Source organism: Tupaia chinensis, unplaced genomic scaffold, assembly GCF_000334495.1.
Source record: "Tupaia chinensis unplaced genomic scaffold, TupChi_1.0 Scaffold144041_1, whole genome shotgun sequence".
In the NCBI taxonomy this organism is placed as follows: Eukaryota; Metazoa; Chordata; class Mammalia; order Scandentia; family Tupaiidae; genus Tupaia; species Tupaia belangeri.
In genome coordinates, this window is record NW_006203893.1 from 594,337 (window position 1) to 613,472 (window position 19,136).

Consider the following 19,136-nt stretch of genomic DNA (forward strand, 5'->3'; position numbering starts at 1 on the left):
GAATGGAATCACATATTGAATAGTATATGGTCTTTTGTGGTTGGCTTCTTCCCTTAGCATAATAAAGTCAAGTTTAGCATGTATTGGGTACTTTATTCTTTTTAATTACCAAGTAATAGTCCATTATATATATACATACCACATTTTGTCCATTCATCAGTTAGTGGACATATGGGTTGCTTTTACTTTTTGAATATTATAATACTGCTGCTATGGACATTTCTGTACATGTTTTAACATGAATATGTCTTCATTTCTCTTGAGTCTATAGCTTGAAATAGAATTAGTGGGTTATATGGTAACTATGTTTAACCTTTTTAGTAATACCAAAACTCTTCCAAAACTATTCTAATGTGCTGAATTTTTTTTTTTAAGTTTTTGCTATAGGGCATGTGCGCTCACCAGAAGGACAGAGAGAGACAGAGAGACAGGAAGCGAGAAAACACCCCCGAGGGAGGATGGCCACGCTGCAATCCCATCTCCATTCTCTTGAGATCTTGGGCACGCACTCACACCTAGTGTGAGTTTAAGCCACTGAGTCTGGGATTCAAACCATGGTCAATTATATGGGAGTCTAGTGACATAGCTATTAAGCCATCTGCTGGTCCTCTCTACTGAATTTTTTTTAAGTGGACCCTTTTGAATGGAGAATAAAGCTTAAATCATTTCACAGAATTTTTAATTTAAATATTTGTGGCTACATAGTCACACATTCATTAGAAACTGTAAAGTATCATCTATTATAGTGTTTCTCTTTGAGAGATAACTCTAATTTTTTTTTAGCCAGTGGGAGCAATTGGGCATGTTCTCTTTACTGAACTTCACCAAAAAAGCTAGGTGATAATATTCTTAAGTAGTATTTTATATCATAAACATAAATTGGTGATTATTCAATCCTTACTCCAGATATGGAGCTAATGAAACATAAGAAAAAACTGGAAGGAGGAGGAAGAGTTGTAAAGGAGGGCTATTTTGCAGAGCTATATCTCCAAGTTTTATATTTTGTTTGTTTCTGAAAAAAATCTATTTTCTCTTTGCAGGGAAAAATGAAGAATGAAATTGCTGCCGTTGTCTTCTTTTTCACGAGGCTAGTTCGAAAACATGATAAGTTGAAAAAAGAAGCAGTTGAGAGGTTTGCTGAGAAATTGACTCTAATACTTCAGGAAAAATATAAAAATCACTGGTATCCAGAAAAACCATCAAAAGGACAGGCCTACAGGTAAATGATTAGAGTATACAGCTAGCTAGACTAGACTAAGTGAAGAGGCTGATCACTCCTGAAATAAGTGCGAGACCAGAAGACTGAAGGGTTTCCAGACTCTGTCTATTATACTTTTGTCTACAAATACAGAACTCTGGGATATCTAGCTATTTTTCTCTTGTTCATTTTATCCTTTTTTTTTTTGGAGATGTTTTTGCTATAGGGTGTGTGTGCTCACCAGAAAGATGGAGATGGAGAGACAGAAAGCGAGGGCCATGTCACAATCCCTTCTCTTGGGATCTTGGACACGCACGCATACATGCCTGGCGTGAGTTTAAGCCACTGGATCTGGGACTTGAACCGCGGTCAACTACATGGGAGTCCAGCGACATACCCATTATACCAACTGCTGCCTCCCCTTGTTCATTTTAAAATATCAGTATTTGTTGATGGAGTGTCACTGCCTAGACGCAAGAGGCCAATGCTTTTGACCTGTAGTAGTAGTCTCTTGAGTTAATAGGCTGGTTCCTGAGCGAATACATTTCTTTATGTATCATAGGTATTTAGTGATTTTCACAGTTCTAAAGGACTCCTAATCACTAATAAATACGCATGATAAGAGTTGAAGGAAATGAGTCTACTTGTACCTAAAAGGAAATTACATGTTTTTTGAAGGAAAAAAAATATGTTCTATGGAAAAAGGGAACTAAGATTATTAGACACCTAATATGTTCTTGACAAAAGGCTCTCATTTGTACTAGTCACAATGCTTTGTGATAGAAGCTAGCATATTTTGTAGATGAAGGTAACTTACCTATTACCCACAACTAGTAAATACTAGCCCTGGGATTTTAAGTCTGACTTATCCCAAATTCTCATGGGTTTTCTGCACATCACTGCCTTGGCACTGAGAAGAAAGATAATTCTCACTTGGAGTTGTTTTTTGTACTCAGGTTTGTAAGTTACATTTCCAACATGAAGTAAAGAAGAGCACGCTACTACAAAACTTGTCCTGGCATGTTCACTCTCTAGTTTTTATATGACATCTCAGGAACCTGGGTTGAGAATATTTTTCTGCTGTCTTCCTTTTAGTCATTGAAGTCTTACAAGTGCAGGATTATTCAAGGAATCTGAGAGGGAGATGAAAATATACTGTGTTTATATCTCATTGCTAAAAGTCAAATAAGCATGCATTTTGTCCACAAGAAGAAGGTAGTTAGAGTATTTTTTCCCTTTGTTTTCATTCGAAGAATTTTCCTACTAAGTGGAAAATATGTTGAATTAAAGTAAAAATATGGATCATTTTTAAAATTTTGCCAGAGCATGCAGGTACACTCCACATGTGCCCCCATGGCACATGATCATGCCATATAGTTCTTTCTTTTGGAATTTTGGACACACACACATACCCAGCCTGTTTCTCAACAGGGGTCCAGGACTCCAACCAGTTAGCCTTGTGGGATCCAAACACCTTAACCCCATGGCACCAGCTGGCCCAAAATGTGGATCTTAATGTAGACTTAGTTCGTTTTAATCTTCTCCCTGGTTCTTTTATTTTTTTCTGAACATCTTTATTTCTAATAGTATGAAGGGCTTCTCTGAATTCCAGTTGAGATTTTTTTATCTTGATTTAATTGTCATTGGACGAGGGTTTTTGGAAGTGCCAGCCACCATACTATTACTGAAAAAGGAGGCACTGTCAAGTAAATACTAAAAGGTCAGACAGTGTGCAATTTCATTTCCATTAATTCTAAAAACTTGAGGAAAAAAAATACTTAAACAGGATTGAATTGGCATGTGATCAGAAGTAACATTATTGAGTCATTTTGATGTCTTTGAAGTAGGAAACAGATTTAATGGTGAGTTCCCATTATAGTAGAAAATAAGAATAATGAGAATTAAACTTTTCAGTCAGTAGAGTAAGTTGAAACTTTTGTTTTCTTCCAAAATTTTTATCTCTATAATTAAAATGATATCTGTAATACATACACATAAGATGCTTGTAGAGGGCAGTTTGGTATTATTATTAAAATCTGTAAAAATATTCATACCATTTGAATAGTAGGTTTCCTAAGAATTATTCTGGAAGCATAATCAGAAATGCAGACAGATATATGTGAATATGGATGATTCTCACACACTTTGTAATCGCAAAACTTTGGAAAAAACTGAACTGTCAACATTAAATAAATGGTAGCCTACTATTATGCAACTTTAAAAATTTTGTTTTTGAAGAGTAGTTAATAATGCTCAATAGTATGTAGAGTGAGGAAAAAAACAGTATAAGAATATGTAAGGTATATACTTTGCTGAACTAGTTTGGGTAAGCTTCTACATTTACATATAATTTAGAAACTTAGAGCCTGAATCACTTTCTTTGTAGATAGTTCAGAGGTCCATCTAAGATATATCGCCTTATCATTAATTGCTTTTGATCCTGGGGCACATGGAACTTTTGAATGACCTTATACAATGTTAGAATCGGTATAGGCCCATCTTATAAAAAGGATTATTAGAATCCCTATAGGTCCATCTTATAAAAAAGGATTTAACAGCATCTTTACATACTATAAAATAATTTTCCTCATTTTGAATTTCCTATACTGTTTATGGTTATATTAAAATAGGTTCAGACAGAACAGGGTATTATTTAAAAACATGATGCTGGTGTCTAGTGAATTGTTTCTGAACCCTGGATCCATCACTTAGTAACTGTATGATGTTGGGCAAATTATTCAAACTCTGCCTCCTTTTCCATATTGTGGGAATAATGGTACCTAATTCATGGGATAATTTTGTGAATTAGAAGAGTGAATACATGCAAAACATTTGGGGAAAGTACACCTTAACTTTTTAAAACACTTTAATTTAGCGCATTGTATTTTATAATGTAATTACTGTCTGTATTTCCTTATTTATATATATATATGTATGTATGTATTTATTTATTTATTTGAGATTTACGCTCTAGGGCACATGTGCTCACTAGAGAGACAGAAATAAAAAGTGAAACATCAGTCCCCCAGAGGGATGGCTATACTGTAATCCCTTTTCTTCAATCCTCCTCTTGAGATTTTTGATACTCACGCATATGTGCTCGGTGTGTTTTTAAGCTACTGGGTCTAGGACTGAACCGCAGTTGACTATGCGGGAGTCCAGCGACATGACCATTATGTTGTCTGCTAGTTCCTGTATTTCCGTATTTTAAAGCATCAGTTTGAGTAAGAGTTGAAATGACTTATCTAAGCTCACCTAGTAAACAAATACTAGGAGTATTACACTAAAACCGAGGTCTTCTTGATTGATTCTTGGTTATAGGTAGCACTAATGCTTCTCCTTATATATGCATGCCATTTTCCTACTAAGCAATTGCTTATTTTAAGAGGTTATTTTTGCATTCTTTCTGTAAGACTAGTGCTCTAATGCTGAGCTATGGAGCCAACTACTGCATTCACTGTAAGAACTATCTGCACATTCTATTATGTGGATGTTGTATTTCTTAGTTTAAAAAAAAATGGACTTAGAGGGTCTCCTGGTCTAAAGGTTCTCACTTTTTTTTTAAAACAGAACTCTGGAGTAACAGAAGTTAAATGAAATAAACCAACATTTTTGGATTTTATTTATTTATATTTTAACGGCAGTCTCTTCTCCATTCTCCTTTCAGGATCTTGGGCACACACACAAACATGCCTGGTATGAGTTTTAAGGGTCTGTGTCCAGGACTTGAATTGCGGTTGACCATGTGGGAGTCCAGCAATCTAACCATTATGCCATTGGCTGGTCCCAACATTTTTAGATTATAGTTTAATCATAAGTATGTGATGTGATGGATCTGTGTCCTTTACTGATTGTGTGTTTGTAGAACAATTATAGGCAATGCAAAAGGTGACTTAACATTTATTTATTATGTGGGATGTAAAATAGTTAATTGGAGAGACCAGCAGATGGTTTTATGGTTATGTTGTTGGTTGTTGGTTATATTATGTCGACCATGTCAGAGTCCCACAATGTAACCATTATGCCATCTGCTGGTCCCAGCAAATCAGAACTTTTCTGCAGGATTTTTGTTTGAAACATTGGTTGAGGTCTTTAGTTAAGAGCCTTTGTTTTATAGAAATTCAGCCTACAAAAACTTCTGCCTTAAGAGTTCTAAGCAATTTAAATGGAAAATGATATGTTGACAATAACACATATGTTGATGTGCTTGATTGAGCCAATATACAGTGTATTCTCAATGGAAAAATCTCATTTTGTATGCTATAATGATGTACAGTGAATGAATGTAAATAAAGAAAAAAAAGTAAAAAAAAAAAAAAAAGAGTTCTAAGTAATTTCATTCAGCTTTCATACTCCTTGCTTGTTTGGTGTACATGTGCAGGTAAGCAGTCTCTGGGTAAACTTTGTAGAACCAGTGATGATTCCCCTGAGTTCACACAGGGGACTCCTTCTTTCACTAGACTGGACACTTTTCACATTGTATCTTAGCCTATAATTCACATTTATCATCTGTTTATGATAAATACGCTCTTGGGTTCTTCATCAAGGTATTTTATTGTTTACCTTGGCAAATATTAATAGATATGCTAAAGTTTGTGATTAAGATTCAATTAATGTAACTCTGCTTTGTTGTAGATGCATTCGTGTTAATAAGTTTCAGCGAGTTGATCCTGATGTCCTAAAAGCCTGTGAGAACAGCTGCATCTTATATAGTGACCTGGGCTTGCCGAAGGAGCTTACTCTTTGGGTGGATCCATGTGAGGTGTGCTGTCGGTAAGTTTTTGGCAGCTTTACTGACTACCATGCAGGAACTGATTTTTATAAAATTAATCTTTATGATTAGAAACTGGTGGTTTGACTTTCTCAGATAGGAATATTATAAAATAACTCTTCTTGAGATGATGGTTAAGGACTGGTTCCATTCCTGTTTTACAGCTGAAGAAATTCAGAAATGAGAGCTTTGTCAGGAAGTTTATTGTAGACCAAGAAATAGAACTTAAATATCTAGGCTTCTCTAGATCAGTTACTGTCTTTCATCAATGGTGCATGTCCCCTTCAACTCGGGAAATAAGCTGATTATAGTGGTACTGGATGACAGCTTTTGGTTGGTCTCTATTTCTGTCTCTGCTGTCCCTCCCTCCTTCCTTTTTAAGTGATTGAGTGGTATTTTCATAGTGGAAATTACCATATTCTCCTCTTCTAATAGTCAGACTTGTAAAAGTCTTGGGTACTGCTATGAAATTTATGTCAGGGCCAGCTGGTGTCGTAGTGGTTAGGGCAGCTGGATCTTACATGGCGGATTGTCGTTCAAGTCCCAGACCCAGCAGCTTGACAAAAGCATGCCAGGTATCACCATGGGTGTGTGTGTGTCCAAAATCCCAAGAAGAGAATAGAGAAGAGATGTGGCATAGCCATTCCCCACTGAGGAATGCTATCTTATGCCCCCCACCCCCACTCCCTGTCTCCCTCTGGTAAGTGCTAAAACCTGTACCAAATTTAAAAGTCTATTTGAACTTCATTTATTCAAAAAAGATACCCGTTGTATATTAGGCATTCTTAGTTAAAGAATTTCTAAAAGTGAATGCAGCAATCTACTTTGAGGTAGTTCAGAGTATAATAGGGGAGAACAAATGATAAGCAAATGACAACATAATCTGAATTGTGCTGTAATAGAAAAGGGCGCAAAATGCAGTAATAGGTGGCACAAAGGAGAAAGCTATTGCCTCTGTGAGGGACTCAGGAAAGACTACTGAATAGGTGATTCTTCAGCTAGGATGAGAAGGCTGGTATGTTAAGGTAGGGAAGATATTCCAGGAATAGGGAACAGGTTGAACAGAAGTATATAATATCTTCAGTATTTTTCCTATTGCTGTACCTTTACGGTGTTTCTCTTTAGTTTTGTTGAATGATTCCCTTAATCACCTGGCCTCTTCTTCCATTAATTTTAGTAGAGCTGCTTTTGATGCAAACTTGACCATATGAGGAGATTTCAAAAAGTTTGTGGAGAATAGAATTTAAAAACGAAACCTACACAGCTGGTCCCATAACCTAATGGTTAAGGCAATCAGATTCCAAATGGCCAATTGTGGTTCGAATCCTAGCCCCTGTAGCTTAAAAAATGTCAGGCATGTGTGCATACCCCAGATCTGAATAGGTTGAGAAATAAAAGGAATTGAGACATGACCACACCCAATTGGGGTTGAGGAGGAGGGTGCTTTTTCTAAGTTTCTTGTGAGCACTTACCCCTCTGGCAAAAAGAAAAAGGAAAAGAAAGCAACAGAAGAACCAAGTCAGAACTGTAATGCAGATGCCTAAAGAGTGATTTCCCACTCAAACTTTTGCGAAATTGCCACTGTTGGATGAAAAGAATGAGTAGGGACATTTATCATAGTAGAGAAGTACTCTCTGGTGAAGCTTTCCCAAGTGTACCGCTCAAGCTTTGACTAACTCTCTTAAAACACCCATATAATAAGCAGGTGTTATTATAATTTGGCACTTCAGAAAGTCAAGGAGAATGTCTTGAGCATCTCAAAACTATTGCCCTGACTTTTGCTCCTGTCTGTGTTCGCTTTTGCTTTGACTGGGTTATTTCCACCTCTTGGTAGCCATTGCTTTGATTGTACTTTGTCTTCAAAATTGTACTGTCAAAGGCATCTGTCATCTTCTGTTACAATTCTTCCAAAAAATGCTTCAGGGTCTTGACTCCACTTGTTTAATATTTTCATTGAGATCTGTTTTTGCTATAGCTGCAACTGTTTTGAGCAGAAAGTTTATTGAATCTTAATTGTGTAAGCTGAACTATAGCTGAGATGATTATTAGTTGTCCTCTCTTATTAAGGCATGAAAAGATTAATTTTTCTCCCTTCAACTTGATGTATTACGAGATGGTCTGCTTTTTGGGCCGGCAGGTAGCATGGTGATTAAGGGCGCTTGAGTCCCCACATGGCTGACCGTGGTTAGAGTCCTGGGCCTGGCAGCTTGCTTTTTCACTTTCTCTCTCTCCCCCTCTTGCTCTTGCTTTCATTTTATCCCACTCTAGTCAAATTAAATAAATAAATAAAGTTAAATAAAATAATTCTTTAAAACAACAAAGAGAGAGATGGTCTACTCTTTTGGGTGTTGTCATCAGCGTGGTCTCATCCCTTTTAAAAACAAGTTACCCAGTTGTAATCTGCTCATTTCTTAGGAGCATTATCATAAGATTTTCATTATACATATGATTTCAGCATTTTTTTCACCCAAGTTTCATAATTTGATGTCTGCTCTTGATTCAAGTTTAGCAGAACTTGTGTTGCTCTGATAGGGATTCTTCAAACTGATGTCTTATCCTTCTTAGGACCTCATGCTAGATCCTGTCAAACATGTTATAACAAGTTATTATGAGTTTATTTTGGCACACACACACAAAAATTAAAATCCATACATAGCTTTTTCATCATACACCTTTTCCACAAACTTGTATATGCCCAAAGTGGTCATAGGTCGTAGATTTTGGCCTGATCTCCGTGAATGTGAAAGTGAAGACATGTAGTGTTAAAAACAATTGGTTAGTTGTTTTTCCACTGTATGTATTTTATCAGGACCACTCTTGGAAATCACTTACATAACTTACCAGTGGTTGATATAATAGTAAGCTTATTTTTACAGACTAGATGTAGATGTTTGTAGAGATGAAGATCCTCCAGCACTGCTTATCAGTAGAAAAAAGAAGAGGCAGCCATCTCAAGTATAGGTCTGAGGAGGTCCTATACTTGAAAACATTTTAGATCTGGGACTAATTAAGGACTCATGTTAACTTAATGTCTTACTTTGGAGATTTGCCCACTGAACCTTAGCAGAAGACTTCAGTTTATAAGAAATTGCTCTTACAAAGTTAGTATATTTAATTGCTCACTCTTTCATGTGACCTGTCCTTAGATACTGACTCTTACTTAACACATGGTTCTGTAAGTTACATAGTTTCTCAGCCCATAAAATGTTAGAAGGAACATCTGAAAGCAGAATCTAAAAGAAGGTTGTAGTCTCAAGCTACCAGAATGTTCTGTAGTCTGACATAGAGGTAGACATGTAAAAATTTTAAAATTTGCACAAGTAAATATCACCGTTAGTTAATATTTAATATAATGATCCTAAGTCATCAGAGAAAGGTATTTATGTCAAATGATGTTTAAGAAATTAGGTAATGCTATAAACATTTTGGACATACTTATTTTAACTACTTAATCTAAGTCTTGGCATCTAATGAGAAAATTTTTGCATTCAGTAGCCTTCACATAATTTTAAATATGAAATTTTGCTGAAAATTGACTATGGTATGAGTTTTTTCAGTTTTCACACCCACAGGAAAGACACATTAACAGTTGAGTAGGGATGATTGATATGAGCTAGTAAGAAGAGATTGGTAGGGATCAGCAGGTGATGTGGTCGGGGCACTGGACTCCCACATGGCTGGCAGTTCGAGTTCCGGACCTGGTGGCTTGCTTTCTCAGTCTCTCTCTCTCTCTCTCTCTGTCCCTCTGGTGAGTTCATGTGCCCTGTAGCAAATCTTAAAAAATAATGATAAATAAAAGTAAATAAATAATTCTTTTTTAAAAAAGGAGACTGGGACATTAAAAAAGTGCTTTTATACCAAAATCAGAAAGAAAATTTCTGCAAATTTAGACAAAGACAATCTAGCAATTATATAATTTAACAAATATCTGAGTCTTTAAAAACAACTCATTCAAAGTTTTAAAAAACTTTGAGATCAGTATCAGCAGATGCTATAATGGTTACACCACTAGACTCCCATGTAGTTGACTGCAGTTTGAATCCTGGACCTGGTAGCTTAAAACTCAGGGCCAGGGGTGTGTAAGTGTATGTGTGTGTGCGCACGTGTGCACGAGTGCATTCCCAAAATCCCGAGAGGAGAATGGAAGAGAAGGATTGCAGTGTGGCCATTCCCTGTGAGGGATGATTTCTCACTTTCAGTCTCTGTCTCTCTCTGGTGAGTACACGTGCCCTAAAGCAAAATTCTCTCAAAAAAAATTTTTTTTGAGATACACTTAGACATTCTTTATAGTCTTCAGTTACTCTACCAGGATGAAGTGTTGGAAGAGTATAAGGAATGCAGTCTGTTAGGTTGTTGAAGTCATTTTTTTGTTTGTTTTCCTTTGTAAAAATGCATCATGACTTTTCTGACAACCTGGTAATTAGAAAGGTTTACTTAGTGAAGTATTCGAGAGGATGTAGGATAGATGACAGATCTTTCCTATAAGAAGGTCTAAGACTAGGTAGGTGTCAACTTCATCTCCTCAATTGTTTTTGTAATTTCTGTCATTTTTATCCTGATAAAGGGCATTAAGTACTATGGTTTTGTTTCAAATGAACTAAGTTGACCATAATGTTTTAACAATATGTCATTGAAAAATGGAAAGTTTAAAAGTTGTTTATTACTGATTCTCCTAAGGAATTAACTGAATGTACTAATATTATAGTAAATATAGTCAGCAGCTTTGCTTAACATGAAGAGAGTCCTCATACCAAATACTGTAACAGGATTAATGTAGAACTTAACTGGAATCAAATAAAACTAAGCTAATAAAGCTAATCTTTACATTATTGCATGTCTACCATGTATTTCTGTTTCTACAAAGGCAGAGATTTTTATCAAATTTTCTGTCTTTTTGTTTTACTTAAACTTTTACTCCGTGAATAGGTAAGACTGAAGATAGGCCTAAGCACATTGTTAATGTTGCTTTTGTTTTACACAGTTTAACCTTTTTTAAATTACAGAATTAATTGAGCCTTTGAACCTGGGAAAGGATGAGGGATATTTCCCATTACAAAAATCTTATGCTATAAAATAATTATTTATTTAATTTTATTTATTATTATTTTTTAAATTTGACCAGAGAGAGACATACACACAAAAACAGAGAGAGGAAACGTGAGAAAGTAAGCCTCCAGGTCTGGGACTGGAACTGTGGCTGGCTATGTGGGAGTCCAGCATCCCAACCACCACACTACCTGCCAGCCCTCTATGTAAACATAATAAGACTTGCAAGACCATTTAGTATCCAGCCAGTTCCACCTTCTTCCACAGCATATAGGAAACTAAGGTCTGAGGAGATAAGGTGTCTTTTCTCTGGTCACAGAGCTCTAATTAGCAGAGATAAAACAAGAAACTTGATTAATGCTTTTCTGCCATCCTGTACCAAATCCATTTATGAGATAAGCTGAAAAAGAATACAAAAAAGAGTTATGTACCACATTTAGGTAGTATGTATGGCTCCATTTAGTCTATGGAAATGGAAAACAACACTGCCGTATGAAGAAATAAACCTACTCATCTATAAAACTACTTGATTTCTAGCTTAACTTTCAAAGGCTTTATAGTGTGTCTTTTACCTTAATTGTAGATAATCATGCTGATTCAGAAATATTTTAAGGGAACCAGCAGTTAGCGTAATGGCTATGTCCCTGGATTCCCACGTAGTCAACTGTGGTTCGCGTCCCGGACCCGGTGGCTTAGAACTCACACTGGGCGCATGTGTGTGTGTGCCCAAGATCCCGAGAGGAGAATGGAGAAGAAGGGATTGCGGCGTGACCATCCCCCCTGGGGGGTGATTTCTCGCTTTCTGTCTCTCTGTCTCTGTCTGTCTGGCGAGCGTACGCGCCCTATAGCGAAAAACCTCTCAAAAAAAAATATTTTAAGACAAGAGTTATCTTTGAACAAAATGGGTTAACATCAGTTAACCTTTTTCTATTGAAACAGAAGCTGGACATTATTTCCACTTGAAGTTATTTGGTTTTATCTTTTTTCAATCTTAGAGTCACTTTGTGTTTCTAAGGATAATTATGTGTTGTGTAATAACTGCTTAACAATTTCCTTTGTTCTCTAACTTACTAGAAATTGTTTCATAGTGTTTACATTGCGCAATCTATTTAAATAGATTGTGGGTTTTTCCTTTGTCTTAAACAAACAAACAAAAAAAACCTCTTGGTTTTATGTGTTAAATTAAACTGTTTGGGCCTAAAACAGCCGTTGTGCTCCCACACTTTGATTCCTATGGATAAGCCAAAATCACAGGTTAGGCTGTTTTTCTGAGCTGGTTGCTAAGTTACAGCCAATCACAATAGCTAGACTTCAGTCAATCACCAGCATCCTGCCTTTTAAACAATGTTAATACAGACTTCAGAATGTAACCAAGGATTTCTTCCTCACTGCCTCACTTAGGTTTTGTGTAAGACACTTTCCTTTTGCTACACACCTCACTTTCCTGTTCTGCCAACTTAAAAGACCAAATTGAACACAAGGCTGGTGGGAGTTGTATGGAAGTCCAGGGACAACTTCCTGATTTAAATTGTATTAAGATTTGCTCTATTACAGCTCCATTAAATTGGCTGGTTTATTTTTCTTTTAACATGTATTTGTTTATTGTACTATTTTCCTTTATCACAGAATTGATTTGTATTTTTAATAAATAATTTTTTTTAATCAGGCCCTCAAAAATGTTTTAGAAGGATAAAAAGGCTTGTTCAGTTTACTTTTTTAAAAATTAAAGTAAGAGGGACCAGCAGATTGAATAATGGCTATGTCGCTGGACTCCCACGTAGTCGACCACGGTTTGAGTCCAGGACCCAGTGGCTTAAACTCACACCGGGCATGTGTACATACAAGCCCAAAATCCTGAGAGGAGAAGGGATTGTGGCATGGCCATCCCCCCTAGGAGGTGATTTCTTGCTTTCTGTCTCTCTAGCTCTGTCTTTCTGGCGAGCACACGTGCCCTATAGCAAAAACCTCTCCAAAACAAAATTAAAGAGATGATCAATTCTTAAGAATCTATGAAGGGTGGCCAGCAGGTGGTGTGGTGATTAAGGCAGTGTAGTCCTATATGGCCAACCACAGTTCGAGTCCTGGACCTGACAGCTTGCTCACTCTTGTGAGCATGTATGCCCTGTAGCAAATAGAATTAAAAAATATATGTATTAATGATTAATAAAGTTAAATAAATAATCCTTTATAAAAAATAATATGAAGGAAGCAATATAATTCAAGCAAAACCCCTTTATTTTCTTCACCAACACTCTTGTTTTTCTTTAACATCAATAATTGTCCCAAATTCTCATTTTGTTTGGGTGAACATAAACACAAGCCCCTTTTTTAGTCATGATAAATCAAATCTCATAGGAAATCTCTAGTTGATTTGTAACTTGAATTACTAGGCTGTACATTTTAGTAGTTGTTTACAAAATGCACTAAAATTTTTATTGTACAGTCAATTTCATTACTATGTAACCAATTACAAGCTGTGATCATTACAGTGGATTTCTTTTTGGTGTTTTAAACAATAATTTTTGTTAGGAATTAGAAGAAAAGAAAGTAGGAAAAGAAAACAGAATCACTTTTATTTAAAATTAGACCAGTTGTAAATTTTGTGGCCTTGTTGCTGACATAGAACTGGATTGGGATATTAAATATATAGGGTCCAATTCTGGCATAGTTCCTTCTTTGCCTTGTACTGATGGCATGTCCAGTCCTGTTTAATATTTATGGACATTTCTTCCTTTTTTGATGTGACTTCAAGATCTGTAAGGTTTTTTTTTTATTATTTTATCCTTAGATACGGAGAGAAAAACAATGCATTCATTGTTGCCAGCTTTGAAAACGAGGATGAGAACAAGGATGAGATCTCCAAGAAAGTTACCAGGGCCCTCGATAAGGTTACTTCTGATTATCATTCAGGATCTTCTTCTTCAGATGAAGAAACAAGTAAGGAAGTGGAGGTGAAACACAGTTCAGTGACTGCAACCCCAAGCCCTGTGTACCAGGTAACCATGAAACAGATCTGTATTGAAGGTTAACCAGTATGTGTACTCCATATAGTCCTGCTTATGTTACCTAAGGTTTCTGATTTGAGGTTCTAAATCACAGACTTTGCCTTTCCCACACTAAGGGGAAGTTGCTTTTCTGAGATATAAATAAGTATCCTGAATTACTTCATCAAAGGTCTGCTTCACTACACAATTAAAATAAATAATATATTTTTTTAATGTGGTAAATGGGCTAGCAGGTCACATGTTGGTAAAGGTGTTAGACTTCCACATGGCCAATTGTGGTTCACATATCAGACCTGGTGGTGTGAAAATCACTCCAGGTGTGTGTACCCAAAATCCAAGGAGGAAAAAGGAGAAGAAAGGATTGTATGGTGGCCATCCCTCCTGGGGGGTGGTTTCTTTGTTTTCTTCTCTCTATTTATTTCTGTCTGTCTCCAGCAAGTGCATATGTTCCATGTCAAAAACCTTTAAAAAAAAAAAAAAAGTGAGTGGGACCAGCAGGTGGCATGGTGGCTACGGTGCTGAACACTCCCACATGGCTGACCATGGTTCGAGTCCCAGACCTGGTGGCTTGCTTTCTCGCTTTCCCTCCCTCTCTGTCTCTCTCTCTCTCTCTCTCTCTCTCTCTCTGTGTGCGTGTGTGTGTATCTCTCTCTGGTCAAATTAGAATGGCTGAATCAATCAATAAAATTAAATAAATAATTATTTTTTTTTAAAGTAAGAAAAACTGATGATAAAGCTCCTGATACTTAAAATTTTCTTTTTTTATTCAATAATTGCCAGTTATTTTTTGTAGTCTTTAACCTCTAGTTCATAACTTCGCTTTTAACTTGTTCCTCTCTCCCTTCCCATGATTGAAGAGAAACTTCACAAAATTGCATTTTGGTTCATTTTTTTACTCAAGCCTAAACAAAGGTTTTCCTATTTGCTTTAATAGTGTAAGAGTTATGTAGGTAGTGTGCTTAGATTTACAGACTGATTCACTTACTGTTTTATGCTTCGGCTAAAGAAAATGTCACATGCTTTTAAGAATTATCAGGACTGGCAAATAGCATAATGGTTACATCACTGGACTTCCATGAAGTTAACCACAATTGAGTCCCAGAGCCAGTGGCTTAAAACTCAACGCCAGGAGTGTGAGTGTGTGTCCAAGATCTTAAAAGAATGGAGGAGAAGGGATTGCGGCCCAGCCATCCTCTAGGGGATGTTTTCTCACTTTCTGTCTCTGTTCTTCAGTAAGTATACATACCCTCTGGCAAAAATCTCTCTCCAAAAAGAATCTTAATCAGGGACCAGCAAATAGTGTAGCGGTTATGTCACTGGACTTGCACATGGCTGACCAGAGTTTAAGTCCTGTACCCAGTGACTTGAAAATCATTCTGGCCACGTGTGTTTGTGTGTGTATGTGTGCCCAAGATCCCAGTATGATAAAATGGAGGAGAAGGGATTGCAGTGTGGCCATTCCCCCAGGGGATGATTTCTCACTTTCCCTCTCACTATGTTTGTCTGTCTTTCTCTCTGGCAAATGCATGTCTCCTATCGCAAAAACCTCTAAAACAAACAAAAAATTTTCAAACATTATTTTTAAACAGAAAAAGTGTTTTTGTTTTTCAGGTTTTTTTCGTAGGAGGATGCACTCAGTAGAGAGAAACAGAGACAAGAGAGGGAAAGTGAGCAATCCCCCCCCAAGACAGGATGGCCACACCATAGTCTCTTCTCCTCCACTCTCCTCTTTGGATCTTGAGCACACACATACATACATACACACACACACACACACACACACACAGCCCCCCCTAACCTGAGTTTCAAGCCACTGGGTCTGGGAACCACAGTCAGCAATGTGAGAGTCCAGCGCCCTAACCATCATACCACATGCTGGCTCCATACCCAGCATGATTTTCAAGCCACTAGATCCAGGACTTGAACCATGGTTGGTCATGTGGGATTCCAGCTCCTTAACCCCTATGTGACCTCCTGGCCCCACAGAAAAGGTCTTTTAAAGTAAAACAAACAAACAAACAAAAAACTTAAAAAGAACGTTTGAATTGAGCTTTTCCCTATATAAGTATCTAATTTTTAGTGTAATATTTTTGTTTTCAGAGAGATTTTTGCTTTAGGGTGCATGCACTTGACAGAGAGACAGCGACAGACAGACAGGCAGACAGAAAGTGAGAAATCACTTCCCAGAGGTGACAGCCAAGCCACAGTCCCTTCTCTTTCATATCTCAGGCACGCATGCACACACACATGACCAGTGTGAATTTTAAGCCTCGGGTCTGGGACTTAAACCACAGTCAATTACAAGGGAATCCAGCGATGTAAACATTATGCCATCTGCTGGTCTCTTGAGTGTACATTTAAATGTACTTACTTTTATTAATTTATTAAATAAAACAAAACATACCAGGTTTATGTTAAGTTTGGATTGGGCTAAGATGAAAAATTAGACCTAATAAGCACAGTATTAATTTTGAGTGTGAGATATTAAACCCTTAAATATAGTGTACATTTATATAATGAACTTTTTTTGGTGTAACTTAATTTGGATTTCTCATTTTTTTCCAGTTGTTGAAATATCCTTCATAGACTTGAAAGGAAGATTAGTTCTAAATATTGTCATATATTAAAAGATGTATATTAAAATATATATTCCAACATTCCCCAACTTCATAAAACTTTAAACAATAAAAATGTAATAGTCCTTCCTTTCTAACCACCAGTCTGGGGCTCTTCCACAGAGGCATTCACCAGGGGTTTGTCTTTGTTTCATTTTGTGTTTTTGTGTCCTTCCAGAGAGATTCATTATTTTGATAAGTAAATATATTGTTTGTATTTCAGGATCATTTGTAAAACATTTTTCATAAATATTTTGGACATTTTTTTCTCAATATGATGCATTATATATTGTTAATTACCTTTGTTGAGTTTCCTGGAATTCAGTCTGATGTATGATAGTTTTACTACGTAAATTTACCTTTAATTTTTAGGTTTTCTTTTAAAATTGTGTTAATTTTTCCCATACTGAAAGACTATTTAGATAATAAAAAGACATGTATTAAAATGTCTTTTATGAGACCAGCAGATGACGCAGCAGTTACTTTGCTGGACTCCCACAGGGCTAACCGCCAGGCCCAGACTTTGTAACTTGAAACACTTGGTGTGTGTGCATGTGCGTACATGCCCAGGATCTGGGTAGGAGAATGGAAAAGGAATTACGGCATGGCCATCCTTCCTCAGGGGTGATTTTTCACTTTCTCTATCACTGTCTCTGTCTCTCCCTCTCTTTCTGGTGCACACATGTCATGTCCCCTAAGGCAAAAGCCTCTCCAAAAAAATAATAAAATGCCTTTTATATGCTTTTTTTTAATTGTATAACAACCACATCTTTCACCAGTCCTTGTGTAGAAAGCTAGTGCAAGTGGCCACTTTAATCTTTTCCTAGTTAGTTTTATTTCTTGAATCTGCTATTACCAAGAGCATTTAAAATTTATCAACCAAGGACGGATTCCTAGCTTGGATTCTGTTCTGTAATATCGTCTGAAAGGTCCCCCAGACATAGCTCTGTACAAATTCAGAAGTGAAAATTAGATCATTTCTCACCAGATTGATCTATAGATTCAACTCAATATCACTTAAAAACCAAAGTGATTTTCCTAGAAAGTGACAGATTGATAAAATTTCTAAAAAGGAGAATCAAGTTGGCAGATTCAGACTAATATAAAATAGTTACATTCATTAAGACAGTGTGGAAATAGTTTAAAGATGCACAAGTATATCAGTAGAGTAATATGAACTTGTGCCCATGTGACTTACAGGATAATATATAACTGTTCTTCTCAAACATTAACTAAACTGACTACATCAAAATCAGCTGGAGATCTTTTTTTAAAATACCTGACCTGTCAGGTGAGCAGGTTGTGTGGTCATTGAGGCACTGAACTCCTCCTCCCACATGGCCTACTGTAGTTCAAGTCCTGGGCCAAGCAGCTTGCTTTCTTCACTTTCTCTCTCTCTCTGGTGAATGCATGTACTCTATAGCAAATTTAAAAATACTAGTAAATACATAATTCTTAAAAATACTTGGCCTCTGTTCCTAAGATTGTATTTGGAAGACTAGGGCTGGGACATCAACATTCACCTTATGTTTAAAAGCTAAGTGACTCCTTGCTTAAGTAAGTCTGGAAGGTAGTGATCTGAAACTATGTCCTTACAAACTTCCATTCATTATATATTTTTATCTTTTGAAGTTGTTCAGTTCACTTTTTTGGCCACAGAAACAGAAAGTGTACCTTCCCCTACCCTCATGGGTCGAGGTCACACCAGTTTTGTTTTTTTTTACCTCTGTTTCTCCCTCTGGTTTGGACATATATACACACTTTCAAGTTTCTGAAGGCTCGGCTTCAAACTGTGGTCAGCCATGTGGACTCTAGCCCCCAATGCATGGGACTTAACACTGTGCTACGTGGCCAGCCAACTTGAAGTTGTCTTTGAGTGCTGTGTTTGAGTTTATCCATTTCTTCATTTCAAAAAACATTGATCACCAATTTTAAAATATTTAGATTTGACCATAGGAATCTCACTTAGACCTAGTCATAGAGTTGTTTAAGTGATTTTTCTCTGTCTTCTTTGAGAAATCTAGAAGGTCACCTAGTCTTTACCTAACACATGACTAATTTTTCCTTTGAATTAACTTAATATTTCTTCCTTACAGATTTCAGAGCTGATATTCCCACCTCTTCCAATGTGGCACCCTTTGCCAAGAAAAAAGCCAGGAATTTACCGAGGAAATGGCCATCAGAATCACTACCCTCCTCCTGTTCCCTTTGGTTATCCAAATCAAGGAAGGAAGAATAAACCATATCGCCCAATTCCAGTGACATGGGTACCTCCTCCTGGAATGCATTGTGACCGGAATCACTGGATTAATCCTCACATGTTAGCACCTCATTAACTTCTTTTGATTTTGTTGGTTTCCTGTTGAAAGGTAGAATAAACCTTCCTACACATTAAAAGTTAAAAGTTCATACTCATAGTAGTGAAGTTTAGATGGACCAAACCATCAAACTTATTTTTATAGAGAAGTTATTGAGAATAATCTTTCTTAAAAAAAAAAAAA

General features: G+C 36.7%; 1 protein-coding gene across 1 annotated transcript; it reads left to right on the top strand.

Annotated features, from left to right (window-relative positions):
- Positions 1–1,040: 1,040 nt before the first annotated feature.
- On the top strand, positions 1,041–19,136 carry BTG3 (BTG anti-proliferation factor 3; the record flags this gene model as incomplete). The annotated part of the gene is given in 4 exon segments (XM_014583099.2): positions 1,041–1,219; positions 5,834–5,971; positions 13,804–14,011; positions 18,732–19,136. Coding segments are annotated over 4 exon segments (759 nt in total). The 3' UTR covers positions 18,972–19,136.